Here is a 27,622-nt window from a genome sequence, read left to right on the forward strand (position 1 = left end):
GCTTTCTCAGGTACAAGTATTTTCCCATATACTGTATATGCTTTTAAAGTGTCTATTAATGTTTCAATGTCAATTCCAATTTCCAAACGACTAAATTGGCAACACTGCATATAACTGGGGGTGAGGGGAGGTGTTGGGGAAATTCAGGGGGGGTGTAGGGAAATCCCTGGATATGGAAATGAGGGTAGGGGGAGCAGGAGCCTGGCATGTGGTGTCCCCCCACCAGCCGCCCCAGCAGGGAGTGGGCTTCAGTAGCACAGGGGGGCACCAGAGCATGCACAAAATGGCAGCAGCTGCTGCCAGAGTGGCCACAGCCCCCCTGCTCAGGTCGCCACAGCAGACAGCAGTAGCTGGGGATGCCCCATTAAACCATCCTAACCCATTCCCCCGACCCCATTCCCGTGGCACCAGCAGCCCAGGGACAACTGCAGGTGGGGGGAGAGAGCCAGCGAGCCAAGGGAACTAGCTTCACTGTGCACATGTGTGTGCGTGCCTGGGCTTCTCCCCTCCCCCCCCCCCCCGAATATAGCAGTCAAACTATGCGTATGCTCCTTTCTGTGCCATCTCTTCACCTTCTCCTCTCTCCTATGTCCCAGGTCACCCCTTCTTCTCTGTACCACCTCCTGCTATTTGTCCATGGCATCTCCTCCTTTCTCTGTGCTACCCACCCTGTAACCTCTTCTCAACTCCCAGGTCATTCCCATCTCCCTTCCCCATGTTATCCCTTTCCCTTTACCTCTTCATCTGCTATTCAGTCTGCTGTTCTCTGTGCCTCCCATGTACCATCCCCTTCCCCCTGTGCCACTCTGCCCTCTTCGCCCTCTGGAGGCATTATTCTCCCCATTCCCCACCCCTTCCCTTCCCGTCCCCTGCTTTCCTCTGCAGGGCAGAGCAGGGAGGTGCTATCGGGGGGAGGCGCCTGTGCTATCCGCAGCCTTTCCTGCGAGCGCCCTGGCACGCAAGTGAAAGTGAAAGGGGGAACCGGATCATTGAGGACGCGCGACCACTCCTAGGCCGCTTCCCAGCTAGGATGGAGCCTGCAGGGGCCCAGAGGGAAGGAGAAGGGGGGATTCCTGCTCGGTCTACGTCAAGAGCCGCTGGATACCAGCCCGGGGAACAAGAGGAGAGAGAGCCGCTAACAAGCACAACACCCCCGGGAACCCCGGAAGATCGCAGCTCGCCCTGCACTCAGTGGGCACCCGGCACCGGCAGTGAGCCCCAGGTTCGCAGCGGGTCGAGAGATCGGAGTCTTGGGGGTGATTCTGAAACTGGGAGCCCTTCGTTACCGCCTAATGCAACTTTCTGGTTACGGAAACTGTCGGGATGCGGGGAGCTGTTCAGTCGGCTGAAGGAAGCTGTGTCCGGTAAGAGATTTTAATTTTACTCCATGAGACTGTGTGTGGAGTTGGTGCGATCTGAATTGTCCCCACTCCTCTCCGCTGCAGTATGGGCCTAGACGCATTTGAGGGGGAAGGGTGCCCACCTTTGGGGGTGGGGAGGTTTCGGATGGGGGAAGGGTAAGGGAAGAGAAAAGGAGGGTTGTGTTCGGGGACGATGACCGAAGGGAGTGAGGAAAGGAAGAGGGCTGGAGATGGGAGGATATTACAGGAGGAGGAGGTTGTAATGTTTAATTAAATTAAAACCCCCACATCCAGCTTGAATCGGGGGGTGGGGACGCTGAACACTTCCATCGCGGGGAAGTTCGGCGCCACATCCAGGTTGGGAACCCTCTGTTCTGAGACTGTTGGAGTCCCAGATTTGAGTTCTGCGTGATGCTAGAGAGATGCCCAGATCGGGTGCGGGTGGGGGCTGAGTTTGCTGCAAGCGCTAGTTGCACGCGAAGGACACAACACAATGGTTTTTTTTGCCCAGAGTGCAGGGGTGTATCAGCACGAAACACAACCCTCCCCTTTTGCAACTGGGTGCGGTTTCTGCCACGCAACGTAGCAGTTTGGTAAACTACCGGCTGCGCGCGCACACACATTTTGACCTCGGAATGGACACAATCTCTCTCACAAAATCCAGTGGTGGGGCTCCTCACCCCAACAATTGATTCGCTTTCAAGATGTGCAGCCAGGCCCCATACCTCAAATTCTGCCATTTGAACTGTGCAATATTATGGGTCTGTTTTTTCAGGAACAAAGTACAACTCTTGTCAGCCAAGTGCATCTTAATAAATTTGTAATTTGTAAATTTTGCGATTAAGAGAATGTGTTTTTATTTAAGTGGAAAAACAAAACAATAGATTCCTCGCTGTTTCATACCCTTTCAAGCATCTCTCTTTAGGCAGGGATTATCACAGGTTTAAATATCGGGTGCACTAGGAAAAGGTAAAGCCATTGCTTATTTAAAGGGACACTGCCAATTTAAAAATCATACTTCTGGTTGAAAATGTTTCCTACTAACTAGAGGTAACATTAAAGATTATTGTAACTAAAAGAGATTAGAGAAAGAAAGTTGATGAATATTCTATTTGCCAGCACATTGGCCCAGATCCTGAAAGGTATTTAGGTGCCTGACTTGCACTGAAATACCTTTGAGTATCTGGGGTCTTGTGCTGAGTCTACTTTCCCTGTTTAGGAAGGCCAAAAAATCAGAAGAGGTTAGTGGCTTTGAATGCCTCATTCTGGGGGTGCCCTCTATGAGAGTTGCGCTTCTCAAACTGCCCCCAAAATCTATGGGAAATGTAATTGATGTTTATTTGTTTCCCCGTTGTTTGTGTGAGTCTTTCATACAACAACAGGGGTGAACAAACAAACATTTTTGAAACCAGAAAAATGTGATTATAAAACCACAGTGATTGATAGGGGTATTGAGGAGCAGGTATAGAGTTTGAGGCTCATTTTAACATATATATTTTAAATAGATTAGAATTCAAGTAGACATGCCCTTCTAAATCCAAGTCACTACTGTCTTTGGTTTGGCCTGGAATCCTCTGTATCCCTTTGCCCCCTCATATGAGATTCTAACTCTTCCCTGTCTCCTGCCCCATGCCCCTCAACCCCACTCAAGTACCTCATCTTGTCTTGCTGCATTCACTAATAAAACATGGTTACAGGTATGCACATGTGGATGACTGGTTGACTGGGTTGGGTGGATTTGCTAGGTAGACATAACTGGTCAGATTTTGGTCTCACACCGGAGTTGTGTATGCTTGAAAATTAACACTGATTAAGATAGGGTGTGAATTTAAAGCACAGTAGCTGTTCCTGAATTACTCCATGTGTGGCCACCATTATTCCACAAGAAAAGTGCTTTCTTCATGTTTAGCATACATAACCCATTTGCAAACAGTAAGTGTCCACATGTGAAGTTAATCAGGAACAAAATGAATCAGGAATGCTGTAATTCTGTGTGTAGAAAAGCCCTGTTACACTGATGTAAAACCAGAGCAACCACTTCTTTGACTTCAGTGGAGTTACTCAGAATAACATTGGTGTAACTGAGATTAGAAATTGTCCCAGCGTTGTCTGAGGATTCCTTTATCTGGTTCTGTGGGGCACAGCCTAACTCCAGTCAGTAGTCCTAAACCTGAAATTGCTACACACATGTTAAAGCCTTTAATGATCTTCACCTTTTTAGGCCTTTTCTCATGCCAGAATCGCATCGCTGGAACTGTTTCTGTTGCTGTTTTGATTTTGGTATTGGTCCTGGTAATTCTCCCGAGTAAGTATTTGTATTGTTTTTTTACCATTTGAAGTACATTTCATCTCACTATCATGCTCTAGGACAGGGGTCGGCAACCTTTCAGAAGTGGTGTGGCAAGTCTTCATTTATTCACTCTAATTTAAGGTTTTGCGTGCCAGTAATACATTTTAATGTTTTTAGAAGGTTTCTTTCTATAAGTCTATAATATATAACTAAACTATAGTTGTATGTAAAGTAAATAAGGTTTTTAAAATGTTTAAGAAGCTTCATTTAAAATTAAATTAAAATGCAGATCTTATCAGTTTAGTGTGATCCTTGCCCTTGCTTTTCCTTGCAGAGTTTTCCAATGTCTGGCACAAATTTGGATACTTTAAGCTGCACACAGGCTTCTGAGTGATCAGTTGTTAACTGGCTCTGAGAGGGACCGACAGATTTCATGTGTGAAAATACCTGTTCACACAGGTATGTGGATCCAAATACTGAAAGCATTGCAAATGCAATTTTCTTCAGACAGATACATTTCACTGGCCAGCAGGTCAAAATAGAGGCCATGATCTTTCTCAGTAGCTTTAAGTGCACTCCGCAGATCTCCAAACTTTGATGCCCACAAATCTGAGCTTTTTAACTGAATGAGCTGCATTTCAAAATCTTCAACACCCATCCACGGAAATGCAGACGAATCCAAGCTGCTTTCGTTGAACTTTTCAGGTTTAATTAGAAAAGAAAGCATTGGGCCAAATCGCTGGAAATCTTGAAATCTGTCAGAAAATTCTGATTCCAGTTCTTACATGTACATTCCAATCTCATCAACACTGACAGTGCAACGTGTCGATAGTTCTTTTATGTGTTGGAAGTAGCGGAAAGTCGAAGTTCGAATATCCCGAGAAAAAACTGCTAGTTTTACGACAAATGCCTTCCAGGTTTCATAAAGATTCAGAACTGTTTGCCCTGTACCCTGGAGATGGAGGTTGAATTCGTTTAGGTGAGTAATGATGACAGTTAGAAACATGAGCTTACACAGCCATTTTTCATCATCCAGTTCAGGGTAGTTTTGTCCTTTTTCTGACAAAAAGGCCTTGATTGCATCAAAACAGTTTACAAAGTGCACCAAAACCTTGCCACGACTTAGCCACCAAATGTTGCTGTGAAGTGGAATGTCATTATAAGCATTGTTCATCTCTTCTAGCAGTGCTCGAAACTGTCTGTGAGTCAAAGCAGATTGAGCAACAAGGACATTCACAATTTGCACCACTGTATTCATCACATTATTAAGCTTAGAAATTTTAGCACACAGGTTTTCTTGATGGATGATACAGTGAAATTTGACAGTCAGGTGGCCAATTTGATCTTCAAGTAACATTACAAATCCCTTCTGTTTTCCGACCATGGCAGGAGCACCATCTGTTGTCACACAAAATATTTTTCTGATGTCAACTCCTCATTCTTAAAAATGGTTTACAAAATTTTCCACTATATCTTCCCCCTTTGTTGTGCCATGCAGGGGTTTTAGACAACAAAGTTCCTCTTGGATTTCATTGGAAGCACAATATCTTGCAACAACTGCCAAACGTGGAACGTTGTTTATATCCATGCTCTCATCAACTGCAATGCTAAAGACTGCTGTGTCTTTTAAAGCAGTTGTCTGCTTTTCGTTAATGTTTTCTGCCATTTCGCTTACACGTCTCTCAACTGTTCTGGCAGAGACAGGCAGTTCTTTTATTCTAGATACGCATCTTTTATTTGGCAAATCGTTGAACAAAACCTCTGAACTGCTGAGAAAAAACTTCTTTTATATATTCCCCATCTGTAAATGGCTTTCCATTTTTTGCAATGCACTGTGCAATCTTGCATCTGACGAAGTGGGTATTCACCCATGAAAGCTTATACTCTAATACATCTGTTAGTCTATAAGGTGCCACAGGACTCTTTGTTGCTTTTTACAGATCCAGACTAACATGGCTACCCCTCTGATACTGTACAATCTTGTAACTTCCTTCTTTGTGGCTTGATTTTTACTTACACTTAAGCATTTAAAAACACTGCTTTGTTTCTCATATCCTGCTACTGCCTTTTTGATCGATTCAGTCTTGTCTGTTTCGTCAAGAAAGGTTTTCTCGTGCTTCGTTTGAAAATGTCTTCGAACACTTGATGTGCGACAACAACACTTTCACAACAGAAAGCACAAACAGCACGGTCCTTCTTTTGAATAAATCCAAATGTGTCTGTCCAAGAAGTGAAGTGAACAGACATCTAACTTTGCTTTCTTAGGAGCTGACATTTTGTCAAATGTACCCCTCAAACGTACAGTGGAAAAAAAAATCATGACAGACGGCGCACACAACGTCAAACACAGTGCGCTGTTCCATGTGACGTGACAGTGATGTAAGCAGCAAATCAGGACTTAAAAATATCCCAGTACAGTGGCGCTGGAACAATTTTTAAGTTGGGGATGCTGAGCTGCGCTCCCTCTGGCCCCTGTCTGCAGCCCTCACTGCCCCAGGCTGGGGCCAGTGGGCCACAGCTGGTGGCAGCTGCAGAGCCCCGGGCTGAGGCCAGGAGCAGCACCCCAGGCCGGCAGCCAGGACCCCAGGATGGCAACAGAGCCTCTGGGATTGGTGGCTGGAGCCTGGGGCCGGCAGCAGATGGACCCCGGGTGGCAGGGGGCCAGCGGTAGGACCCCAAGATGGCAGCAGAGGCTGCGGGACCGGTGGCGGGACCCAGGCAGTGTGAGTGCCACTCAAAATCATTTCACATGCCACCTTTGGCACACGTGCCATAGGTTGCTGACCCCTGCTCTAGGACTTCAGTTGTCAAATGCAATAATACTTGTATTCAACAATACTGGAAATGCTGGGGCCTAAAGCCAGAGTTCCCATTAATGGAGGCAACATTGTACCTTATTATGTCAGGCATCTTTATAGCAATGTGATGCTGCTATTGAGGCAGAATAACTTCAATATAGAATCTTAAAAAAGAATGAAGTCTGCTATTCCAAAACTGTTTAATTCCCACCCCACAAATTAATAAAATCCAGAGGATTTAGCAGTAAAATTGACTTTTTATTCTTAACTCAACCTTTTGTGCCCCTTTCCCATATTCTGTGGGGTCACTTGCTATTTTTCTGTGTTTATTTTTTAGTATCGCTAATTAAACATTTGTTAAGGGTGAAATGCAGCCCTGCGTACCCTTAACAGAGCTGTCAGAATTTTTCTGATGAAAATAAGTTTAGCTTCAGGACATAAGTTTTTTCAAAATTGAAAGAATTTTTCCAGAAAAGGATTCCCCTTTTTCAGCCAGCTCTAGCCCTTAACTCATTGGAGACCAGAAAGAATCCCATTTTCCTACCCCACATCAACCCTCGAGGATTTTTTTCTCCTTTATCAAGTTTTGTTCCTAAAAACATTCACAATACCCCAGAGGGGAGAGAGAACTTGTGCTGAGGGAGTGGGCTGCTAGGAGTAGGTATGGAATGGTCACAGGATGACCTGCCAAGAAGTTGCCATGTAGAATGAGGACAGAGGCTGGTTGGATGTTTAGAGAGGGTAGTGGATGGAGAGACTGAATGGTGACTGAGGATGGGGTTGGGAGTTTGAATATGGGGCACTCTACCCTGGAAGAGGATTTCAGTGGGTTAAAGGAGTATTATACATATTGTCAAACACATTTTGTAACAAGATGTGCATAACTCTAAGTAAACCGTCTGTAGACACAGTTCTATGAGTATGAAAGTACTTACAGCAGTATAGTTTATGCCTGTTCCCCTGCCCAGCATAAGTTATACTGGCATAAGCACTGTCATACTAATATAACTGCATCTACACTAAGGCTTTTACTGGCATAGCTATATTGGTAAAAAGCATACCTCTAGCTGATGTATCTATGCTGGTAAAATTTTAAGTGTACATGACCTTATTGTCTGTAACCCTCTGTCACGGAGTCACTGAGCCAGTGCTCTGGAACTATTCCATATGAGGCCAGTCAGGACTCTGGGGTAGCATGCCTCCTCTCTCTGAGCATACTGTCGCCAGGGCAAGATGCTTACACATCTTCAACCTTCCTGGATCTGACCTCGAAGCATTCAGCATCCCCTTCCACACCGTGCGCTTCCCGCCGCGAGTCTGCCCAGGCAAGGCTCCTGGGGAAGCCAGAGGGCCCTGTACCCCAACTCCTGAGTCAGCAATGACTCTAAGCCAGCATGTAGAACAGAATGGTTTATTAGTTGACAGGAACACAGCATAGAACAGAGCTTGCTAGCACAGAAATCAGTGACTTCCAGCCAAGTCCACCTTGGGGACTCCCCCTCTTCCAGTCCCCCCAAGCAGACTGCCCAGCTTCCAGCAAGCCGACATCAGACACCCCTATCCTCCTCCTGGTCTTTGTCTCACTTCCCAGGCAAAGTGTCACCTGGTCGTCACCTGGTCGTCACCTGGTTTCATCCCCGTCCTGGGTCTCAGGTTACGAAGGGCACTGGCCATCGCCTACATGTAGGCAGCTGGAGCAGCCTAACCTGCCCTCCGAGGGTCTCAGCCAAAGTCACACAGCCTTATTCCCACCACCTAGGCATTGGTGCAGCACACAGGGAAACTGAGGCACACACAGTATTCATGCAAAACAGTAAAACTCACATAGGCTCATCAGTAAGACTCACATAGGCTCACATACAACATGACAAGGGAAAATCCCCACTTCGTCACACCCTCCTCTGGCCATCCTCCAATTTTCCCATCTATTGTTGTAGCTCTTTTTTCATGGCTGCCATTAGTTTATAAGCTTTTGGGGTCAGTAATACATCTGTCTACATGTCAGTACAGTGCTGTGAGACATTTTGGGAGTTACTCTGATATAAATAATAATTCACCATGGGGTGAAATTCACCCTGGTGAGGATCCCTTCTGCAAAACTCCTGACACCATTTATGCCCCCAATGCGGTTGTGAAGATGGAAACAGATTCTATATTCTCTGGGCATTGCAGAAAGGGATTTCACACCAGTCCAACATAGACCAATGTAGAAGGTGGTGTTGGGGGCAGGCTGGGAGAATGGCTACACGACTGATGATTATGCAGCTCCAATGATCTTAACACCCCACAAAAATGGTGAGGAGAAGCTAGAGCAGCAGGAGGTTGTGGCCACAGGGACTGGGATATAGATTCACTCCCCACAAACTCCTCCTCCTCTCCACAGCACTTCACATGTATAAAGCCCAATTATTTTTACTTGAGGTGAGTGAAGTGGCCCAAAGAAGATAAGAGCTTGTTACTGCTATCAGCTAAAGTATAGCTCAAGTGTAGAGAACTTTTGGTGCCTTGGGGATGAAGGTGCTCATGACCTAGGATGTGCATTGGTACACATGGAGGGTGAGACCGTCACTGAGATCCTGGACATGTCACTGAGGGCACACTCTGCATGGTGTTGAGCTCCTTCAAGTACCATTGGCCTCAGCAGAAGCCAGTGGGAGTTCTGGATGCAGAAGGGCTTGCAGGATGAGGTGCATTATTATTCTTTATTTAGTTTGTTTTTTCCTCTGACATTCACTGTGAATCTTGTCTTCAGAAGGGCTAAACTTGGCTGGGTTAGGCTGCCCCAGAGAACCTGAACTGGGAGATTTTATCCGAAAGAAATATGACACATTCTTTTTCCTTTTTAGTTGCATGGCATCTCTTCAATAAAGAACCTCCCATCTCCCTGCCCTCTGAACCATGCCCTGAGGACTGGCTGTACTTCAAAAGGAAATGTTATTTTCTCTCAGAGGAGGAGAAGGACTGGGACTCCAGTCAGAGCTTCTGTTCCCTTTATGAAGCTTCACTAGCTGTGATTGAAAACCACCAAGAAATGGTAAGGGAATAAAAACAAAGTTCATTTAGTCTCTTTCCTTAGCTCCTGTAATGTCCCCATTTTCTCATTCAACATTTGTCCTTTTAAGTCTTTGTAAAATAAAAAATTATGTGAAACAGATAGTGAAAGGTGCCAGATTGTCAGTCCAGGAAACCAAGGGCCTTTATTTAGCCCCAGCAGAGGCAGCAGCAATGCACACATTGCCCTGATGGCTGGATTTGAACTGGCAAATTAGAGGTGAAATTATTAATCCCCTGACCCTTCCTGTCCCTTCCTCCCTCCAGTGCATGTCCAAGCTCACAGTACACAGAGATGAATGGATCTGTGGTAAAGAAATCAGATCCTGTAAAACACAGTCCAGTGAAATGGAGATCACGTTTGCAGTATCATCTACTTGCAAAACTGATGTTGTCCTTTAAATATGGGGGGGGGGAAGCACCCCCCAGAAAAGCTTTGGCCTGTACAAACAACATCTGTCATGAGTCATATTAATTTTATTTCTTGGGAATGATGAATTATAGATTAGACAATGGCTTCCCACCTAGAAGACAGTCAGAGTCCATGTAGGTGAAAAACTCCTTGTCTTTAAGGCTGCAGAATTCCTCCAGATTTAAGCATGGTTGAGGGAAGACAGACTGCCTCTCCATGTAGTAAGTGGGAGATGTGACTTTCCAACATCATAGAGGTCCCAATGAGGAAAATGACGAAAACCTGGAGATCTGAGACCATTCTGAGAAGGCCAGGCACCAGGATGGAGGTCACTGCATCCTCACAACTTCCTGGCCCCACAACCTTGGGCCTCAGGGGCTTAGCTGTCATGGTTTCTCTAGATACACCTAGGTCAACCATCTTACTGAAGAAGTTTGATATCAGGGAGTGGGAGTCCATCTTATTGATATAGCCAGTAGGGAAATCAAAATGAGTTTGAAGGGGGACAGTGCTGTGAAGGACAGTTCTTCAATATCCTTTCCACACCTAGTCATCTCCCTAAAACCATGTAACTCCATAGGAACGGTATTTCTGTGGATGGGCTTTCATGGTGTCAGACAGATGAGTGATGATGCCTCATTAGTTTAACCCACCTCCTTCTAACAGAATTTTGGCAAGAGGAGTGGTGGTTTTTGCTCCTCTGTCAATATATTTATATCATGGCCATACCTGTGGTATCTGACAACCTTAAAAGAATGTAAGACAGCCATCAGAATCTTAAAACAATGGGCCCAATTCATACCTTGCGTTGCAGGCATTAGTGGGAGAAAATTTCCTCAGATTAAAGGAGGTGCTTTGGCAGAGCTGTGGGTATGGACTACAAATCAGGAGAGTACTCTAGTTGTGGTTTCTGTTCTTTACCACTCCAGTCTCTAAATTCTGTAAGTTTTTGTTTCTCTCCGCCTATCTCTCCCTCTTCCCTCTGGAAAGCAGTGAATTATGTGGAATGATTACACTGCTGTTTCTTGTGGTTCCTTGCCTCCTGGTATCATCTGTTCTCCTTGATACACACTTAGGTCAAAGTGTTAAACATGGGTTCTTAAAATTAGGCAACTAATTCCATATCCCACTGGGAGCAGTGGATCTTCAGGTCACTTATTTTTAAATGCCTAAATATGGATGTAGTTGCCTAATTTTAAATAACCCAGATTTGAACATTTTGGTTTTCATCCCTATTTGAGACTGTAACAATGCTGGTTCTGGCGGGACCCAACTGAGAGTGCCAAGTCAGGACAAATTGCTTAAACAGGGCAGTTACAGCCCAAGGCTGGGGTTTTTCCACCTCTAAGGCAAACCAAACCAGCCAGACAAAGAGGACTTTGGTCTCACCCCACTGGCTAACCACAAATCACACAAGCAATTCCCTTAGACACTCCAGTTTCCCAGTATCACCACCAGTGCCACTCATTATGGGGACAAATGGTTATGAAAACCAATACCCCAGTAAAAGAAAAAAAAGGTTCTCTCGATCCCGAAGGACCAAGCCCCAGACCCAGGTCAATATACAAATCAGATCTTACCCACAAATCACGCTGTTGCCAATCCTTTAGAATCTAAAATCTAAAGGTTTATTCATAAAAGGAAAAAATACAGATGAGAGCTAGAATTGGTTAAATGGAATCAATTACATATAGTAATGGCAAAGTTCTTGGTTCAGGCTTATAGCAATGATAGAATAAACTGCAGGTTCAAATCAAGTCTTTGGAGTACATCCCCAGCTGGGATGGGTCATCAGTCCTTTGTGAAGAGCTTCCATTTGTAGCAAAGTCCCTCCAGAGGTAAGAAGCAGGATTGAAGACAAGATGGAGATGAGGCATCAGCCTTTTATAGTCTTTTCCAGGTGTAAGAACACCTCTTTGTTCTTACTGTGGAAAATCACAGCAAAATGAAGTCTGGAGTCACATGGGCAAATTCCTGCATACTTTGCTGAGTTACAAGACATATCTACCTTCTCTCAATGGGTCAGTTGTATAGCTGATGGTCCTTAATGGGCCATCAAGCAGGCTAGGCAGAGCTAACACCAACTTGTCTGGGATGTCTCCCAGAAGCACAGCATAAATTTGAAATACAGACAGTGTAGAGCCAATATTCATAACTTCAACTACAAAATTGATACACACATATAGAGAGCATAATCATAACCAGCAAACCATAACCTTGTCTTAGACACCTCATTTGACCCCCTTTATACAAGATTTGGTGCCACTACAGGACTTTGGTTGCAACCATGTTCTATACGGTCCCAGGTCAAGTCAATAACGTGACAGAGACACACACCAACTATGCTAAGGTGAGACTAGATCCCTTGACTGTGTCAGTGATGTAGATCTGGATTGATCTGCTTTGGCCTTCCTTGGATTCTAACTCACTGTTTTGTCATTTGCACTGACATATCTTCATTCCTTCCTGTTGTTGTCCAACCACACTGGGTTAATCAACACCGGTGACATTGCTGCATTATTACTTATTATTAGATGAGAACTTGAACCTGTGTATTCTGAGTAATAAACTGAACAGGTAATATACTGTACTCTTATGGAAAGTTTGGTTTCTGATAGACTGATATTTGAACTTTCTTTCCTGCTTTAATCACTGAATATGGTCAGAATGCCAGAGTGTTATCTGATTTACTGGCTGGTACACATTTTATTGGTGATAACAGATAGTGACATGGAAATAATTCAGTCCTGAAGTCAATTTACACTAACTTACATCAAGATTGAATTTAGTCCATGCATTTTAATCTGATTTTATTTATTTGTATTGGAAAGAAATTCAGCAGTAACAATGCCCTGTACCCCTGGGGGAATGGAGAGATCTTCCAGGGGGTATATCAACTCATCTAGATATTTGCCTAGTTTTACAAGAGGCTACATAAAAAGCACTAGCGAAGTCAGTACAAACAAAAATTTCATCTAGACAAAATGAGAAAGTAAGCAATTTTTCAGTACTAGTGTGCTGTGACACCTTTGTATTTTTATGTCTGATATTGTAAGCAAGTAGTTTTTATGTGAGGTGAAACTTGGGATACGCAAGACAAATCAGACTCCTGAAAGGGGTATAGTTGTCTGGAAAGGTTGAGAAGCACTGCTCTATACCTATAAACTGTGATCACAGCTAGTCTATAATAAAACATATGAACATAGTAATTGCTATACTGGGTAGTGATCCATCTCATCCATTATCAGGGCTGGCTCCAGGTTTTCTGCCACCCCAAGCAGCCCAAAAAAAAAAAAAAAAAAGGCCCATCGGTGGCACTTTGGCGGCAGCTCAATCGCACAACTCCATTCTTCGGTGGCAGTTCGGCAGCGGGTCCTTCATGCCCTCTCTTCCTCTTCGGCGGCACTTCGGCAGCAGCTCAAAGAGAGAGAGGGAATGAGGGACCTGCTGCCGAATTTCCGCCGAAGACACGGACAGGCCGCCCTAATAGCGGACGGAGTGCCGCCCCAAGCACCTGCTTCCTTAGCTGATGCCTGAAGCCGGCCCTGTCCATTAGACTAGCTGCATCAGAAGAAAGTGTAAGAAACCCTGTAGAAGGCAGTTACAGAAAGGTATCTATAGTGAAAGTTTCTTCTTTATACCATTAGTTGGTCATTGGCTTTTGGTTAGAAGCATGAGAATTTATATCTGTCAAAGTTCAGAGTAACTGCACCTGTATTTCCCTTCAGCAAGGGCACCCACTCTGGGCTTCCAGCTCCCCAGCTGTTGCCTTCCTTAGTGGAGACCTGTGTCTCACTCCCTTCTGACTGGGGTATTCCCAGGCTGCACAGTTCTCTGCCTTCACTGTGTATTTCCCAGCAAAGACAGTCTGTCTAACCAGACCTGCTTGCTTTCTCTTCAGAGACTGATAAAGTGTTTACTATAGATACAAGTTACCACACAGCTCTTTCTAAGCAAGCCAACTTTACTCTTAAGGTAAAAAGCACTACAGAGAGAACATTAAAAACAGTGAAAGAACCTACATGCATGCTAATAAGCTTACCAGGCATCACCCCACTCTAGAGGTTTCTTTGTGGTTACAAGCTCATCAAAACTTCAGGTCAGAACAAGCACACAATCTTATGAGGTCTCAGTAGGTCAAGTCCTTCCAGTCCTCCCCTAAGGATTGGGGCCCTCCGTGGACCAGGGCTCCTGTCCATTTGCTGGATCAGATATGAAGCCCCGAATCAGATTAAACCCAGGCTTTTACCCAAAAGTCTTTTCTTTGTCTGTTGCTCCCTGGAAAATCCAGTTGGAACTAATATATGTGTATCTCCCTGGGGGGCCTCAAAGGTTGATGAAGGAAGAAGTTTATTAGCATCCCCGTCCTATTAGAGAAGATACATACAATGCCCCAACAACACATACACAGTTGCATTTTTAATATATTGTACACCAGAAGTATTAAGCTTAGTTCAATAAGGTCTAACTTAATTCAATAAACTTTATTTATTCCATAAGGTTTGTTCAGGATATTACAGGATATTGTCAGTCTGTCACAATATACTTTCCAAAACCTTTAAATAAACCCCCATACAGTCATAACCCTGAATATTCCTGCTATCTATATAAATAGCTAATGATTTACTGAATCCTGCTCAACACTTGACCTCAGTGATAACTTGTGGCAATGAGTTCCACATGCTAACATGCTCAGATTTCTGTTATCTCGTCCTCCCTTTCCTGCTACCTTCCACTCCTCTTTGTTTGTTTCACTCAGGTTAGGTTAGATTACACTGTGACAAACTAAGATTGTAACTCTTCAAGATAGCTGTAAGTGCAGAATCAGGCCCATTGCTTTCTGTGCAATAACAACAATAACTCCTTGATAGAATGACTAATCATACCTCCTGAGTGGGTACAGAAAAGTTCCCAGTGGGGAAATTCAAGTTAATATAAACGTTGTCTTGTTTAGCATTTCCTCACTAAGCGTATGCACATGCAAGACTCTTGGATTGGACTGCGCAAGCGAGAAGAAGGCTTCTACTGGGTCAATGGCATTCCTCTTACAACAGACCTGTAAGTTCCTTCTGTGTTTCTAATATATTGGTGCTGATCAAAAATAAGGGAAGTAATTAAACAAATGCAGAGTTAGGGCTTTTCTACACATGACTTTTATACAAAAACAGTAAGTTTCAGTGATTATGGTGTAGAGAAAAGCTTGAAAATATGAGCCCTAAACATTCCAACTCCAGATGACAAATAAAAAGAACACAAAACGCATTACTTTTAAAAATCTCATGATTTTTGAACGCATAGAGTTGGCAATAGACTCTCCTGACAGTGAAACAGTTCCAAACTGCTCTGCTTTTTTCCTAGTACAAAAAGCACTCTTACAGAAAATGAACCAGGGAAATCCATAAAGATAAACAGGGTCTGTTAAGCCTGCAGAGAACAAAGAAATGCTGCAAAAATGCAGAATGTGTTAATACTAGACACAGGAGACTAGGAAGAGCTTTCATAAATATTCCTGGATAGAAAATATATTAAACGTATCAGTAAGTTAGAAGTAAAACATTACAGGGGTATTGTAATTATCCCAAAGATAAGCATTATGAACTCAGGAAACTGAGTTCAACATAAAACAAATCTAAACATTTTATGTATTGAAATGCACAGTTAAGGCACCCAAACAACTTTAACTCTGCCTGTAGCTATGCCATGCAATAACCAAGCATGATTAGTGCATAATAATGTTTGGGATTAGATGAAGCTGATTTCTAAAGATATATTAGGTTTTTCATGTTTCCTATGTTATCACTACAGGGCAGAGTTAGATTGTTTGTCTGGCTTACCTGGGTATTCCCCACATCTTAACATGTTTGGATGTTTTGGAATTTTTGTTTAGGAATTTCCTTTTTTGAAAAACCAAACAATCGTGTACCCAAACACTAAATAATAAGCCCCAAAATAATATTACCATCTGATATTTGTATCTTAAATAATTTTATTTTTAACTAGGGCGGTCAAACGATTAAAAAGATTAATCGTGATTAATCGCGAGATTAAAAAATAGTCATGATTAATCACAGTTTTAATCACATGGTTAAACAATAATAGAATACCATTTATTTAAATATTTTTGGATGTTTTCTACATTTTCAAATATATTGATTCTTCTTCGAGTCCTTGCTCATGTCCCTTCCAATGTAGGTGTACGTGCACTGCATGCACCGTCGCCGAAAGGTTTTTCCTCTCAGTGGTATCCATTGGGTCAGCTCCGGTGCCCACTGGAGTTGCGCCCTCTTGGCGCTGTATATAGGAGCCTGCAGACCCACCATCCCCTCAGTTCCTGCTTTCTGCCTGTGATGGTCGCTCTGCAGGTACTCTCCCCAATGGACTTACTTGTACATTTTCCTGTAAATAGTTATATAAAAGTTTGTAGTTGTTAGCATAGAGTAGGACCCTGCTCCATGGGTTCTTTCCCGCCCCAGCACCGGGGCATGCCTCGGTCTCCGGGGTTTAAGCTATGCATGGCTTGCCACAAGCCTATGCCTATCAGTGATCCCCACTCCATTTTCCTCAAGTGTTTGGGTGAATCCCAGCTGCGTGATCGCTGCAAAATTGATGTCGGCTTTAAGCCCGGGACTCAAAAGGAAGGGAACAAAGACTTAAGTTCCTCCTGATGGAGGCGGCTCTTCATCCCTTGGAGCCGGGTCACCCTGACTTGGCATCGAGCACCTTTGCCTCTGTGAGGAGTGCATTGGCTTCTGTGAGGGACAAGCACCGCAGCCCGATCTCTCTGGCACCGAGAAAGGACTCCTCATCAGCATCGCATGACTCCCGGCATTGGCACAGTTTGCCGGTACAGAGGAGGTTGGTGCAGGAGAGTATATGGCACTGCTCCTGTTCCCCGGTACCATACAAGAAGCAGTGCAAAACTGACAGGGGGCACTCCCCGACCCCAAGGCCCACCGGTCATAAGGACTCTGGCAGAGTGAGACCTGCACAGTGCCACTTGGGCTCAACGGCTGCTACTGTGGCACCGTTGACTCCAACCCCAGGGAGGGAGCTGTCGAGTCCGGTGCCACTGGACTCTCCCCCAAGGGAAAGCCATAGGAGTGCAGGGTTGGCACTCCCGTCCACGGCTGAGGAGTTCCAGGCAGCACGGGACCTGATGTCCCTCCCAGTACCGTCATCACCAACTAGACACAAGCCGGCACTGGAAGCAAGGACAGTTTCGGTACCGAGCCCCCAGGTGTTGTCAAAAGGAAAACCGGCAATGATGCAACAGCCCATCCCGGGACCGCTTGCTGGTACCATCTAGCACCCCCCCTCCCCCGTGGTCTCTGGGCAGTGAATCCTCGGCATCGGACTCAGAGCCAGAGTCCTATACCTCATGAAGGAGCCGTCACCGGTCAGGCCAACTGTACTGGATAAAGGACATGACTCAGGGATTCCCACCAATGGGCTGGCCAGCACAATGGCAGATGCTGGTGCAATGGCCATGTTGGACTCCTTGGGCTTTTCAGGTCCAAGAACCTCAGTCGAGGAGGTCATATTCAATGGCATCAGAAAGTAGAGCCCCACCGCCACCTCCTCCTCTAGTGGTACAGGGACATGACCAAGGCACCAAGCCCAGTACCGTGCCTCAGGGACTGGCACCACGGCACCCGTCAGGAGCTCACAGGCAAGAGCAAGACTGGTTCTAGGATCCTCTTCCTCCTCACCGGAGGAGGCGGTTGCAGGAACCTCAGTGGTGCCCAGACAAGATGACCACAAGTTGCACCAAGAGCTGCTAAAAAGGGTCACCCAAAACCCGGGCATCAAGGTGGAGGAAGTTTCAGAGACCTCCCATGCTCTGGTGGATATCTTGGCATCATTGGGTCAATCAAGGGTAGCTCTGCCCCTCAATAGTGCCATTTTAGAACTGGTCAAGGCACTGTGGCAGACTCCAGCTTCATTGCAACCTATGGCAAAGAAGGTGGAGAGAAAATACTTCATCCCACCAAAAAGGTTTGAATATCTTTATATCCATCCACCTCCTGGGTCCCTAGTAGTCTCAGCAGCAAATGAGCGAGAAAGGCAAGAGAAACAGGGTTGTACCCTGAAGGCTAAGGATGCCAAAAAGCTGGACCTTTTTGTCAGAAAGATCTATGCCACGGGGGGCTCCAGCTTTATGTTGCAAATCAGCAGGTGCTCCGTAGTCAGTGTTATTTTAATACCTGGGGAGCAATGACAAAATGTAATGAGTTATTGCCCCAGGAGTCCAGAGCAGAGTTCTCGGCTTTGGTCGAGGAGGGCAGGGCGGTGGCAAAGGCATCCCTGCAGGTGGCTCTGGATGTAGCCGACTCAGCTGTGCAGACCATGGTGTCAGCGGTGGCTATGAGAAGGTCTTCTTGGTTGCAGACCTCTGGCCTCCCTCACGAGGGGCAGCAGATAATCCAAGACCTGACTTTTGAAGGCACTGCACAGTTTTCTGAGCAAACGGATGCCAAGCTGCACAGCTTGAAGGACTCCAGGGCCACGCTGAAGTCTTTAGGACTGTACACCCTGGACCCATTGACAAAACATTTCAATCCACCGCCATTGCCTCAGTTCTACCAGTCACAACTGAGACAGGACTATAGTAGAAGGCAGGGCAGGAATTACAAGAGGAGACCTCCTTCCAACCCTCTTCGACCCAGGGATCTGGGCTCACCAGGTAGTCATCTGGCACCAAGCAGGCGCTTTGAGGGTGTGCCCGTGGACGGCATACCAGAACTATATCTGGATCCATCCTCCCCTATTTTGTGGACTGGCTATCTCACTTCTATTGGGCATGGGCCCATATCACCTCAGATCGCTGGGTGCTATGCACGATAAGACTGCGATACACTCTGGAATTAGTTCTTCCCCTCCCTCCTGCCCTCTCTCCTCATCCCTTTTCAGGGAACCTTTGTGACGCTACACCCCATATTCTTCACAGAAATATTGTTATAATATGAATATGGCATAACTAAGATGTATTTTATGGAAGATGGGTGATGTGAGATATAATTGGAAAAGTTATGATTTATTGAACATGATTATCCTATTTGTATGCATGTACCATTTTTGTATGTAAAATTAAGACTATGAACTATGTAACAATTACAGCTGTGTTTGCACCTGGAGAACACCCACCAGACAGAATGCAATCAGCCTGGATGGGCCATTAAGGAGAACAATAGGTCTTTGAATATACTAATTTCCCTCCTTCCTGAGAAGTTTCTTGGGATGCTGATTTGGACACTGCAGGGTCAGGTGATTATGTCACCTGGTACTGGACACCATCTTGAACTGCTGGTATTTTTCCACTAGAAGGGGGTGGGGATCAAACTGGGAAACAAAGGATTCCTGCCATATGTAAATCCTATTTAAAGCTTGGGAGTGAGTTAATCGGGGTCAGTTCTTCATGGACTCCCCGCTGAAGATGACTGCTGGAAACACCTAAGACTGAACTTGGAAAAGAACTGGACCTAGGCTGGAAGGTGTCTAGCCTGTGAAAGGAATACCTGGAGATTTAAGCTGCAAGCAGTGCCGTTTACCTTCAAGAAACTCTGCAATCTGCTTAAAACAATATTTAGGGTCAGAAATTATTTGTAGCCAGTATTCTTTAGTATATTGAGCTTAGTTTATTTCACAGACTGGACGCCTTCCTAGTCTGGGCACAATCCTTTCCCCTGGTTCAGCCCTTGTTCCAGCTCAGGTGGTAGCTAGGGGATTTCTCATGATGGCTGCTCCCTTTTTTCTGTTCCACCCATTTATATATCTTTTGCATAAGGCGGGAATCCTTTGTCCCTCTCTGGGTTCCCACCCCTGCTTCTCAATGGAAAAGCACCAGGTTAAAGATGGATTCCAGTTCAGGTGACATGATCACATGTCACTGTAAGACTTCATTACCCACTTGCCAGCACACACGTATACAGGGAGACTTACAAGTAAACAGAGCCATCTGCAGACAACTGTCCTTGTTAATGGGGGTCGTCAAGTTTCCAAACCACCATTAATGGCCCACACTTTGCATAAGTACAATAGGCCCTCAGAGTTATATTTCATATTTCTAGTTTCAGATACAAGAGTGGTACATTTATACAAATAGGATGACCACACTCAGTAGATTATAAACTTTGTAATGATACCATGGTGGAGGCAGTATATCTAAAATTTGTTTTTGGGCTCCCCTCTGGGGAAGACACTCCTGTGGCCCCCTGATTCAGCTGTAGGCTCACAGCTACCAGCTATGACAGACCTTTCACTGGCCAGCAAAATCCTCTCCCTTTCACTCAGGTTGGGCTTGCTTCCAGCTACAGAGTCCTTTGGGTCTGTTCCCACCGCAGCAGTCACCAGGACCCCAACTTCCAGCTCCAGGATACATGTCTCTGTGTACCTCTTCCACTTCATTACAGCCAGTTCATGCTTCTGGGTCTCAATTTGCTTTGTCTTTTATGTCCAGGGTTTGCTGGTGGGCAGCCTTTTCTTTTTCCAGAGCAGCCTTTTCCTGGGCAAATTGCACATCAATTTCCATTTGTCTTTCCTTTAGACTGTCACTCGATGAGCTGGGATACCACAGAGAACCCTCTCCTGCCAGAATAGGCACCCCTCCATTCCTGTCTTGCTAAGTTAGACACTCCAGTCAGCTTCAGCACAGACACAGAGGTTGGGCCACACCCATCTGCAGTTCACTGAAACTGAGATGCACTCAGCTCAAGGGCTTCTTAGTTAACAGAGACTTTCCCAGTGCCCAGTGTTCAGCCTTTCTGGGCAATTTGCAACTTGTGTAGTTATAGCTTCTTCTGATCTTCACTCTTACTTATTTTGCTGCCTTTTCTGTCCCTACTTCCTTTACCCGAAATAAGCAAACAGAAAATAACAAACCAGTAACCACTTTGTCTGTTCTCCAGCCACCACACTTAAAATTCACTTAAAATCACTACCAGTACCACAAAGCAATCAGCTGTGCACAGAGCCTGCCGACTACGCCACTGTGACAGGTTGGATCACAGAAACCCCCTTGGGAGCTGCCACCTGATGTGCCAAAACAACTTTTGCCCCTGCTTTTCTGCCCTGGCAGCTTAGGACTCCAGCACCCTGTCTTGTTGAGCCAGATATGCCAGTCTACTCCAACACAGACCCAGGGTCTGAATCATGTGCCCCAAAGCTACCTCCCTCCCCGCCCAGCTGCTGCTGAGTCCCATCTACAGAGGTGTGCAAGTGAAGCTCGTTAAAAAAATAACGTTAATTTGTTTTGAGTTAATCACATGCATTAATTGTGAGTAATTGAAAGCTCTAATAATAATTCTACATTTGTAAGTTGCACTTTAATGATAAAGAGATTGCACTACAGTACTTGTATGAACTGAATTGAAAAATACTATTTCTTTTGTTTTTCTTTTTTACGGTGCAAATATTTGTAATAAAAATAATATTAACTGAGCACTGCACACTTTGCATTCTGTGTTGTAATTGAAATCAATATATTTGAAAATGTAGAAAAACATCCAAAAATATTTATTATAAATTTAAGTTGGTATTCTATTATTGGTTAACTGTGCTATTAAAACTGTGATTAATTGTGACTATTTTTTTTAATCTAGATCATTTGTTTTGCATTAATTGCTTGAGTTAACTGGGATTAATTGACAACCCTATTTTTAACTTTTATGATTAGAGTCACCAATTCTAGCTGCTTTCTACCACTCTGATGCTATGTAAACCAGCCAGAATATAGTGGCCAGTTTCCCCCAATTCCACATGTCTCCCCCCATTCACCCATGCACACACCAATTCCTCTCCCCAGGGGCGTGCACAAGGGGGGGGGGCAAGCAGGTACACGGCACTCCTCCCAGTAATTGGCAGGGACACAGAACTCCTCCGGCCCTGGGGTCATGGGGGGAACTTGCAGCTCCTCTGATCCCAGGGCCGTGGCTGGGAGAGTGAGCTCCTTTGACCGGGAGTCACGGGGAGGGGGCACAGAACATGCCCCTTCAAAAGTGGTGGAGCTTAAATTCCTATACATGCCCCTACCTCTCCCCATTTCTGTCTCCAACATTTCCCTTCAATTTTCCTTTCCCTGCGCACACACACACACACACACACACACACACACACACGCATGCATGTACCTGCGCATGCGCACACTGATTTCCTCCTCTGTCCTGTTCCCAAATGTCCTTACACTCCACTGCCAAATGTCCTGCTCCTGTCCTCCCTGTTGAGTAGATCTGGTACAACAGTAATTTTTAAAAATAAGTGCTTAGTATTATAACTGCCCTCTTTCAAAATAGCCACATAAAGCCACCGTCTTCCTGAGGACAGTTTGGCTTCACACCACTTGGGAACAATGGAAGATGGTATCTGTCAAGGCTGATTCCCCACTCTGGCACTTCAAATGCAGAAAGTGGGGGCCTGCAAGGATTCTAAAAAATAATACTGGCCACTCCCAGCTTGTATTAAACTCCCAAGGTTACAGCTTCTCTCTGACCTTGGCTTGGTAAATGCTGCTACCACCCAAATGCAAAAAACCCCCTTTAAACCCAGGAAGGAGCACTTGGGAATTCCTCCCTGTGGGGTACCCTCAAGCCCCTTCACCACCACCACCCCCGGTCCGTGGAAGAGCTGAGAAAGAAAACAAAGGAAATTAGCTGTGGCTATCAGCTAATCAACCCACATGCACAAACCTCTTATGACACCAAAAATCAAATTCTGTTCTTAAAAAAGAAAAAATTTATTAAAAACAAAAAGGAAGAAAATACATCTGGACTTTAGGCTTTTGCTAGATTTTAAAAGAGCAATTCCAAAAATTAAGCACCCAAAATAGCTTTCTTGGGGTTTCAGTTTAAAGGTTACAAGCAAACAAAAGCATCTGGGGTTAGTACAGAGAAGTCCACAAGCCTTAAAAAATAAACAGAAATAAACCTAACCGCGTCTTTCTAAACATTCCTAATTTATTTACATATTGGGGGGTTTCAAATAAGTAATTCTAGGTATAATCTGATGATTTCTAATACCTGGCTTAAAGCTGCTTATAGCATAGTCATAGCCCTGACTTTGCTCTGTCCCCCCTCTCCGGAGAACAACCACAGATACAAAGGGAAAGCTTCCTTCCCAATTTTAAAAAGTCTTAGCCTTCCCATTGGCTCTTTTGGTCAGCTGCCCTTTTCTTTACCTGGGGGACATTTTTAACCCTTTACAGGTAAAGCAAGTAGAGGACAGCTACCAAGAGGGATTTTAAAGCTAACTGGCTGGCTGGGTGTCCAGAAAGGAGAGCTACCCCCACACCCTTCATTTATCACAGTAGCCATTTTGAGAGAGGGCATTTTTGTGAATGGCATCCCTTTAGCTTCATTATCATTGAGAACATAGGAGATAGCAGCCATTTTGAAAGAGTTCCATGATGGAGAACAGTATTTGTCAGCTTCTGCTAAAGGAGAAACATCTGAGACAGGTATGAAGAATAACAGGAAAAATGGCCGTTGATCCTAAAACTAGTTCTCAAAATGTAGCAAATGCACAATCCATGAGTTTTAACTATATGGGACAATTTAAGGGTTTGTGTTATTCCATTATTAAGATCATTTGGGACATAAAAATGGTCTGACACAGGGTGCTAAATTTTAATTTTAAAAATTATTTTTAACTCATAAACCAAGTAACAAATTTAGTTGTGAATTCTCAGGAAATTCCTTCTGTACTCAGAGTAAGTGCTGTAATTTTAGGGTAGATATCCTGTATTCTTCATGTCTTACCATTGCTTTACAGTGGAAAACTCAACTCAGCCTTAATTATAGAATTGTGAGCAGCACTTTCATAATAATATACCAAAGGAAAACTCAGTAAAAAAAAACAACAGCCTTTAAAGTAGGAGACAGGCTGAATCTATCATGATTCCAACATAGTTATAATGGACTGTCTTTTTTTTTTTTAACAAGAAAAATAAAGAAAAAGGTCATGGAAAATTGAAGCTCTTTTAACTAAAACTGGTAGAAGGCAGGAATGAAATACTAAGAAAATGTGATTATCTGTACATTAGTTGCCACTCATTGAGCTGTAAGTGAATCCCTGAACCACAGAGATTCAAGCAGGTATCTGATAAAATAAAAATAAAAGCCAATTTGGTAAGAGTATTTAAAAAGGAAAGTACGGTGATCGTGGCAATTACTGTCCTTTAAATCTGCCTTCACTCCAAAATGGAGCAAACCTTAAGAGAAAATATGTTTTCACTTAGAGGCTAATGGAACTAGTCGATGAACAATGAAGTGTCAGGTTTATAAAGAATAAATCATGTTAAGTATATACTGTATCTGGAATTTAGTAAAACATTTGATGCCATTGCAAAATCTTAATTGGAAAGTTTAATTCAATCTGAAATGGATGCAAGTAGTCACATGAATTGAAACTAGCTTGAGTAGAAGTTTTGCCTCATAGAAGACTGCAGGATTTGAATGTCATGCTGGAAATTATTTAGCGATGACTGTTTTGTCATGTATTCTTCAGGTTTCACATACAGGATCATGAAGAATGTGCCTACACAGATTCATCTAGTATCTCTACATCAGCATGTTCTTTACCCAGGCACTGGATTTGCAGCCGCCATCCCTCCAAGTGAACAGTTCAAGGGGATCTTTAACAACCAAAAGTGGGCCAGAGTTTTACCGTCACTTCAAAAAGATGGCACGTCTAGCCCCACAGCACCAGGGGTGAAAGTAACATAAAACTCTTACTGGTATAGGGGCCCGGCTCCAGGCACCCAGAAGGGGCATGGACTCAGGCAGAAGGGGCGGGGCTGGGGCTCAGCCTCCCCCAGTCAGCCTTTCCACGCTGCCTGGCCTGTGCCGCCCAGGACTCCAGCGGCGGCTTAAAGGGCCCGGGGCTCTGGCCGCTGCTGGCCTCGAGTCATCTGCCCCTTTTGCCCCCCTCTCGGCGGCCCTGGGGGGGCAAAAGGGGCAGTGACGTTACAGCAAGAAGTTTTGTATCATCTGCCAAATTTTCCACCTCAAACTTGTTTTGGGGCTGTCAAGTGATTAAGGGCAGTCAAAGGTTTCCTAGCCATACGGAGCCAGGAGCTGGGTGTGCTGTTTATACACTGTGAAGGACATAAATCCACACCGTGAAGAGGTCAAGCATAGGAGTTTATTACACACAGCGCTGGCAGAGTGTCACCTGGCTTATTAGGCTCAGGGACACTGTCAATCAATTGATTTTCCATGGGCGGGGGAAAGTGACAGGGTAGGCAGTTCCACACCCCGGGATAGGTTTTGCAGCAAGACAAGATAGCACAGTAGCCAATGGTTAACAGGTTACATAATGTCTCCGCCCATGGTCTCAAGTTAGCAAATTAACATTTAATTAATACTTTGATAAAATGTTATCAGTATAAAATATATATGTTGAATTCTGATTTGGAGTCCATAAGAATGGAGAAACTCCTTTGATTGTCCAACAGGTACATTCCTAGGTGTTAAAGCAAAGAAACAGTGAAAGTATATGGCAATAAAGATTGTCTCCTTTATGTCTTAAGGCAAGGCATTGGTCCCTTGGAAGGAAGGTGGGACGATGCCATATCTTATACTGACATGTGCCAACTTTTCATAAACTCAAGGTTAGATCTGTGGGAAGAATGTCTCCCTACAGAAGAAACTAACACAATAGGAACAGGGATTCTTTGTTCAATCTGCAACTCTGAATAAGGGTATGTCTACACTACGAGAGTAGTTCGATTTTACTTAAATCGAATTAGTGGAACCGATATTACAAAGTCGAACGTGTGTATCGACACTAAGAACAGTAATTTGACTTTGTGAGTCCACACTAACGGGGCAAGCGTCGACATTGGAAGCAGTGCACTGTGGGCACCTATCCCGCAGTCCCCGCTGCCCATTGGATTTCTGGGTCGAGCCCCCAATGCCTGCTGGGGAAAAAAATGTGTCGAGGGTGGTTTTGGGTAACTGTCATTCAACCGTCACTCCCGCCCTCCCTCCCTGAAAGCACCAGCGGGCAATCAGTTCGCGCACTTTTCTGGTGAGTGACATCGCGGACGCCACAGCACTGCAAGCATGGAGCCCGCTGCGACCATTGCTGCAATTATGGCCGTTGTCAACACCTCGCACCTTATCATCCACCTTTTTCAGAGGTGAATGCTGAGAAATCGGGCGAGGAGGCTATGGCAGCGCGGTGAGGACATGAAGTCTGAGAGTGGCACAGACCTCTCGCAAAGCACAGGCCCTCGCGCCGTGGACATCATGGTGGCAATGGGTCATGTTGATGCTGTGGAACGGCGATTCTGGGCCTGGGAAACAAGCACGGACTGGTGGGACCGCATAGTGCTGCAGGTCTGGGATGAATCACAGTGGCTGTGAAACTTTCGCATGCGTAAGGGAACTTTCCTGGAACTTTGTGAGTTGCTGTCCCCTGCCCTGAAGCGCAAGGACACCCGGATGCGAGCAGCCCTGACTGTCCAGAAGCGAGTGGCCATAGCCCTCTGGAAGCTTGCAACGCCGGACAGCTACCGGTCAGTCGCGAACCACTTTGGTGTGGGCAAATCTACCAGGGGGTTGCTGTGATGCAAGTATCCAACGCAATCGTTGAGGTACTGCTGTCAAAGGTAGTGACCCTGGGAAACATGCAGGTCATCATAAATGGCTTCGCCGCGATGGGATTCCCAAACTGCGGTGGGGCTATAGATGGAACTCACATCCCTATCCTGGGATCGGACCACCAGGCCAACCAGCACATTAACAGAAAGGGCTACTTTTCAATGGTGCTGCAAGCACTGGTGGACCACAGGGGACGTTTTACCAACATCAACGTCGGATGGCCGGGCAAGGTTCATGACGCTCATGTTTTCAGGAACTCTGCTCTGTTTAGACGGCTGCAGGAAGGTATTTACTTCCCGGACCACAAAATAACTGTTGAGGGTGTGGAGATGCCTATAGTGATCCTCAGGGACCCAGCCTACCCGCTAATGCTCTGGCTCATGAAGCCCTATACAGGCGCCCTGGACAATGCAAAAGAACTCTTCAACTACCGGCTGAGCAAGTGCAGAATGGTGGTGGAGTGTGCTTTTGGACGTCTCAAGGGGAGATGGAGAAGCTTACTGACTCGCTCTGATCTCAGCGAAACCAATATCCCCATTGTTATTGCAGCTTGCTGTGTGCTCCACAGTCTCTGTGAGAGCAAGGGGGAGACGTTTATGGCGGGGTGGGAGGTTGAGGCACATCGCCTGGCTGCTGATTATGCCCAGCCAGACAGCCGGATGATTAGAAGAGCCCAGTGGAACGCGCTGTGCATCCGGGAGGCTTTGAAAGCTACGTTCCACAGTGAGCAGGGTAACCTGTGACTATTATGTTTGTTTAAAGAGAAGCTGAACCTGCCCCCATTTCTTTACCCACTTAATGTTCACTATCCTCTCCAGTTACATACCCCCTTCACCCCGTTGCCCCCCTTCCAACACACCATTAAAAATAAAATAAATGGAACTTTGTTCATTAACACAGTTGTCTTTAAGGGTTTCGTGGTAAAGGGTTGAAACTGGGATGCAGACTGTGGTGGGGAGCGGGTGTAGTAATGGAAAGGACGCTTCTAAACTCGAGGAATGACAGGCTCCTGCTCCTAGAGCGGTTTGCAGTGGTGGACTGGTTGTTTCAACGGAGTCTGCCACCCCTCCTTTTCAGGGCTCTGTGTGTGGGGACTATGTGACTTTGGCGGGGGA

General features: G+C 45.1%; 1 protein-coding gene across 2 annotated transcripts; it reads left to right on the plus strand.

Moving 5' to 3' along the window:
• Positions 1-899: 899 nt before the first annotated feature.
• LOC101940649 (early activation antigen CD69) lies at positions 900-27,402 on the plus strand. 2 transcript variants are annotated; one of them, XM_042845528.2, is made up of 6 exons: positions 900-1,364; positions 3,583-3,666; positions 9,296-9,483; positions 14,867-14,970; positions 23,108-23,359; positions 24,409-27,402. In XM_042845528.2, exons 1-5 carry the CDS (start codon positions 1,031-1,033, stop codon positions 23,109-23,111), a joined length of 714 nt encoding a protein of 237 aa, XP_042701462.2. In that variant the 5' UTR covers positions 900-1,030; the 3' UTR covers positions 23,112-23,359; positions 24,409-27,402. The 2 variants fall into 2 exon arrangements, with proteins under 2 accessions (XP_042701462.2, XP_005295784.2); XM_005295727.4 differs by lacking the exon at positions 23,108-23,359 and having other exon boundaries at positions 902-1,364.
• Positions 27,403-27,622: the final 220 nt, after the last annotated feature.

Source organism: Chrysemys picta, chromosome 1 (genome assembly GCF_011386835.1).
Source record: "Chrysemys picta bellii isolate R12L10 chromosome 1, ASM1138683v2, whole genome shotgun sequence".
Taxonomy (NCBI): Eukaryota; Metazoa; Chordata; order Testudines; family Emydidae; genus Chrysemys; species Chrysemys picta.

Coding starts and splice junctions, on each gene's coding strand:
- LOC101940649 (XM_005295727.4), top strand. CDS start 1,031: ATGGAGCCTGCAGGGGCCCAGAGGGAAGGAGAAGGGGGGATTCCTGCT. Junction 9,484..14,866: donor TTGAAAACCACCAAGAAATG/GTAAGGGAATAA, acceptor TGTCTTGTTTAG/CATTTCCTCACTAAGCGTAT. Junction 14,971..24,408: donor ATTCCTCTTACAACAGACCT/GTAAGTTCCTTC, acceptor TGTATTCTTCAG/GTTTCACATACAGGATCATG.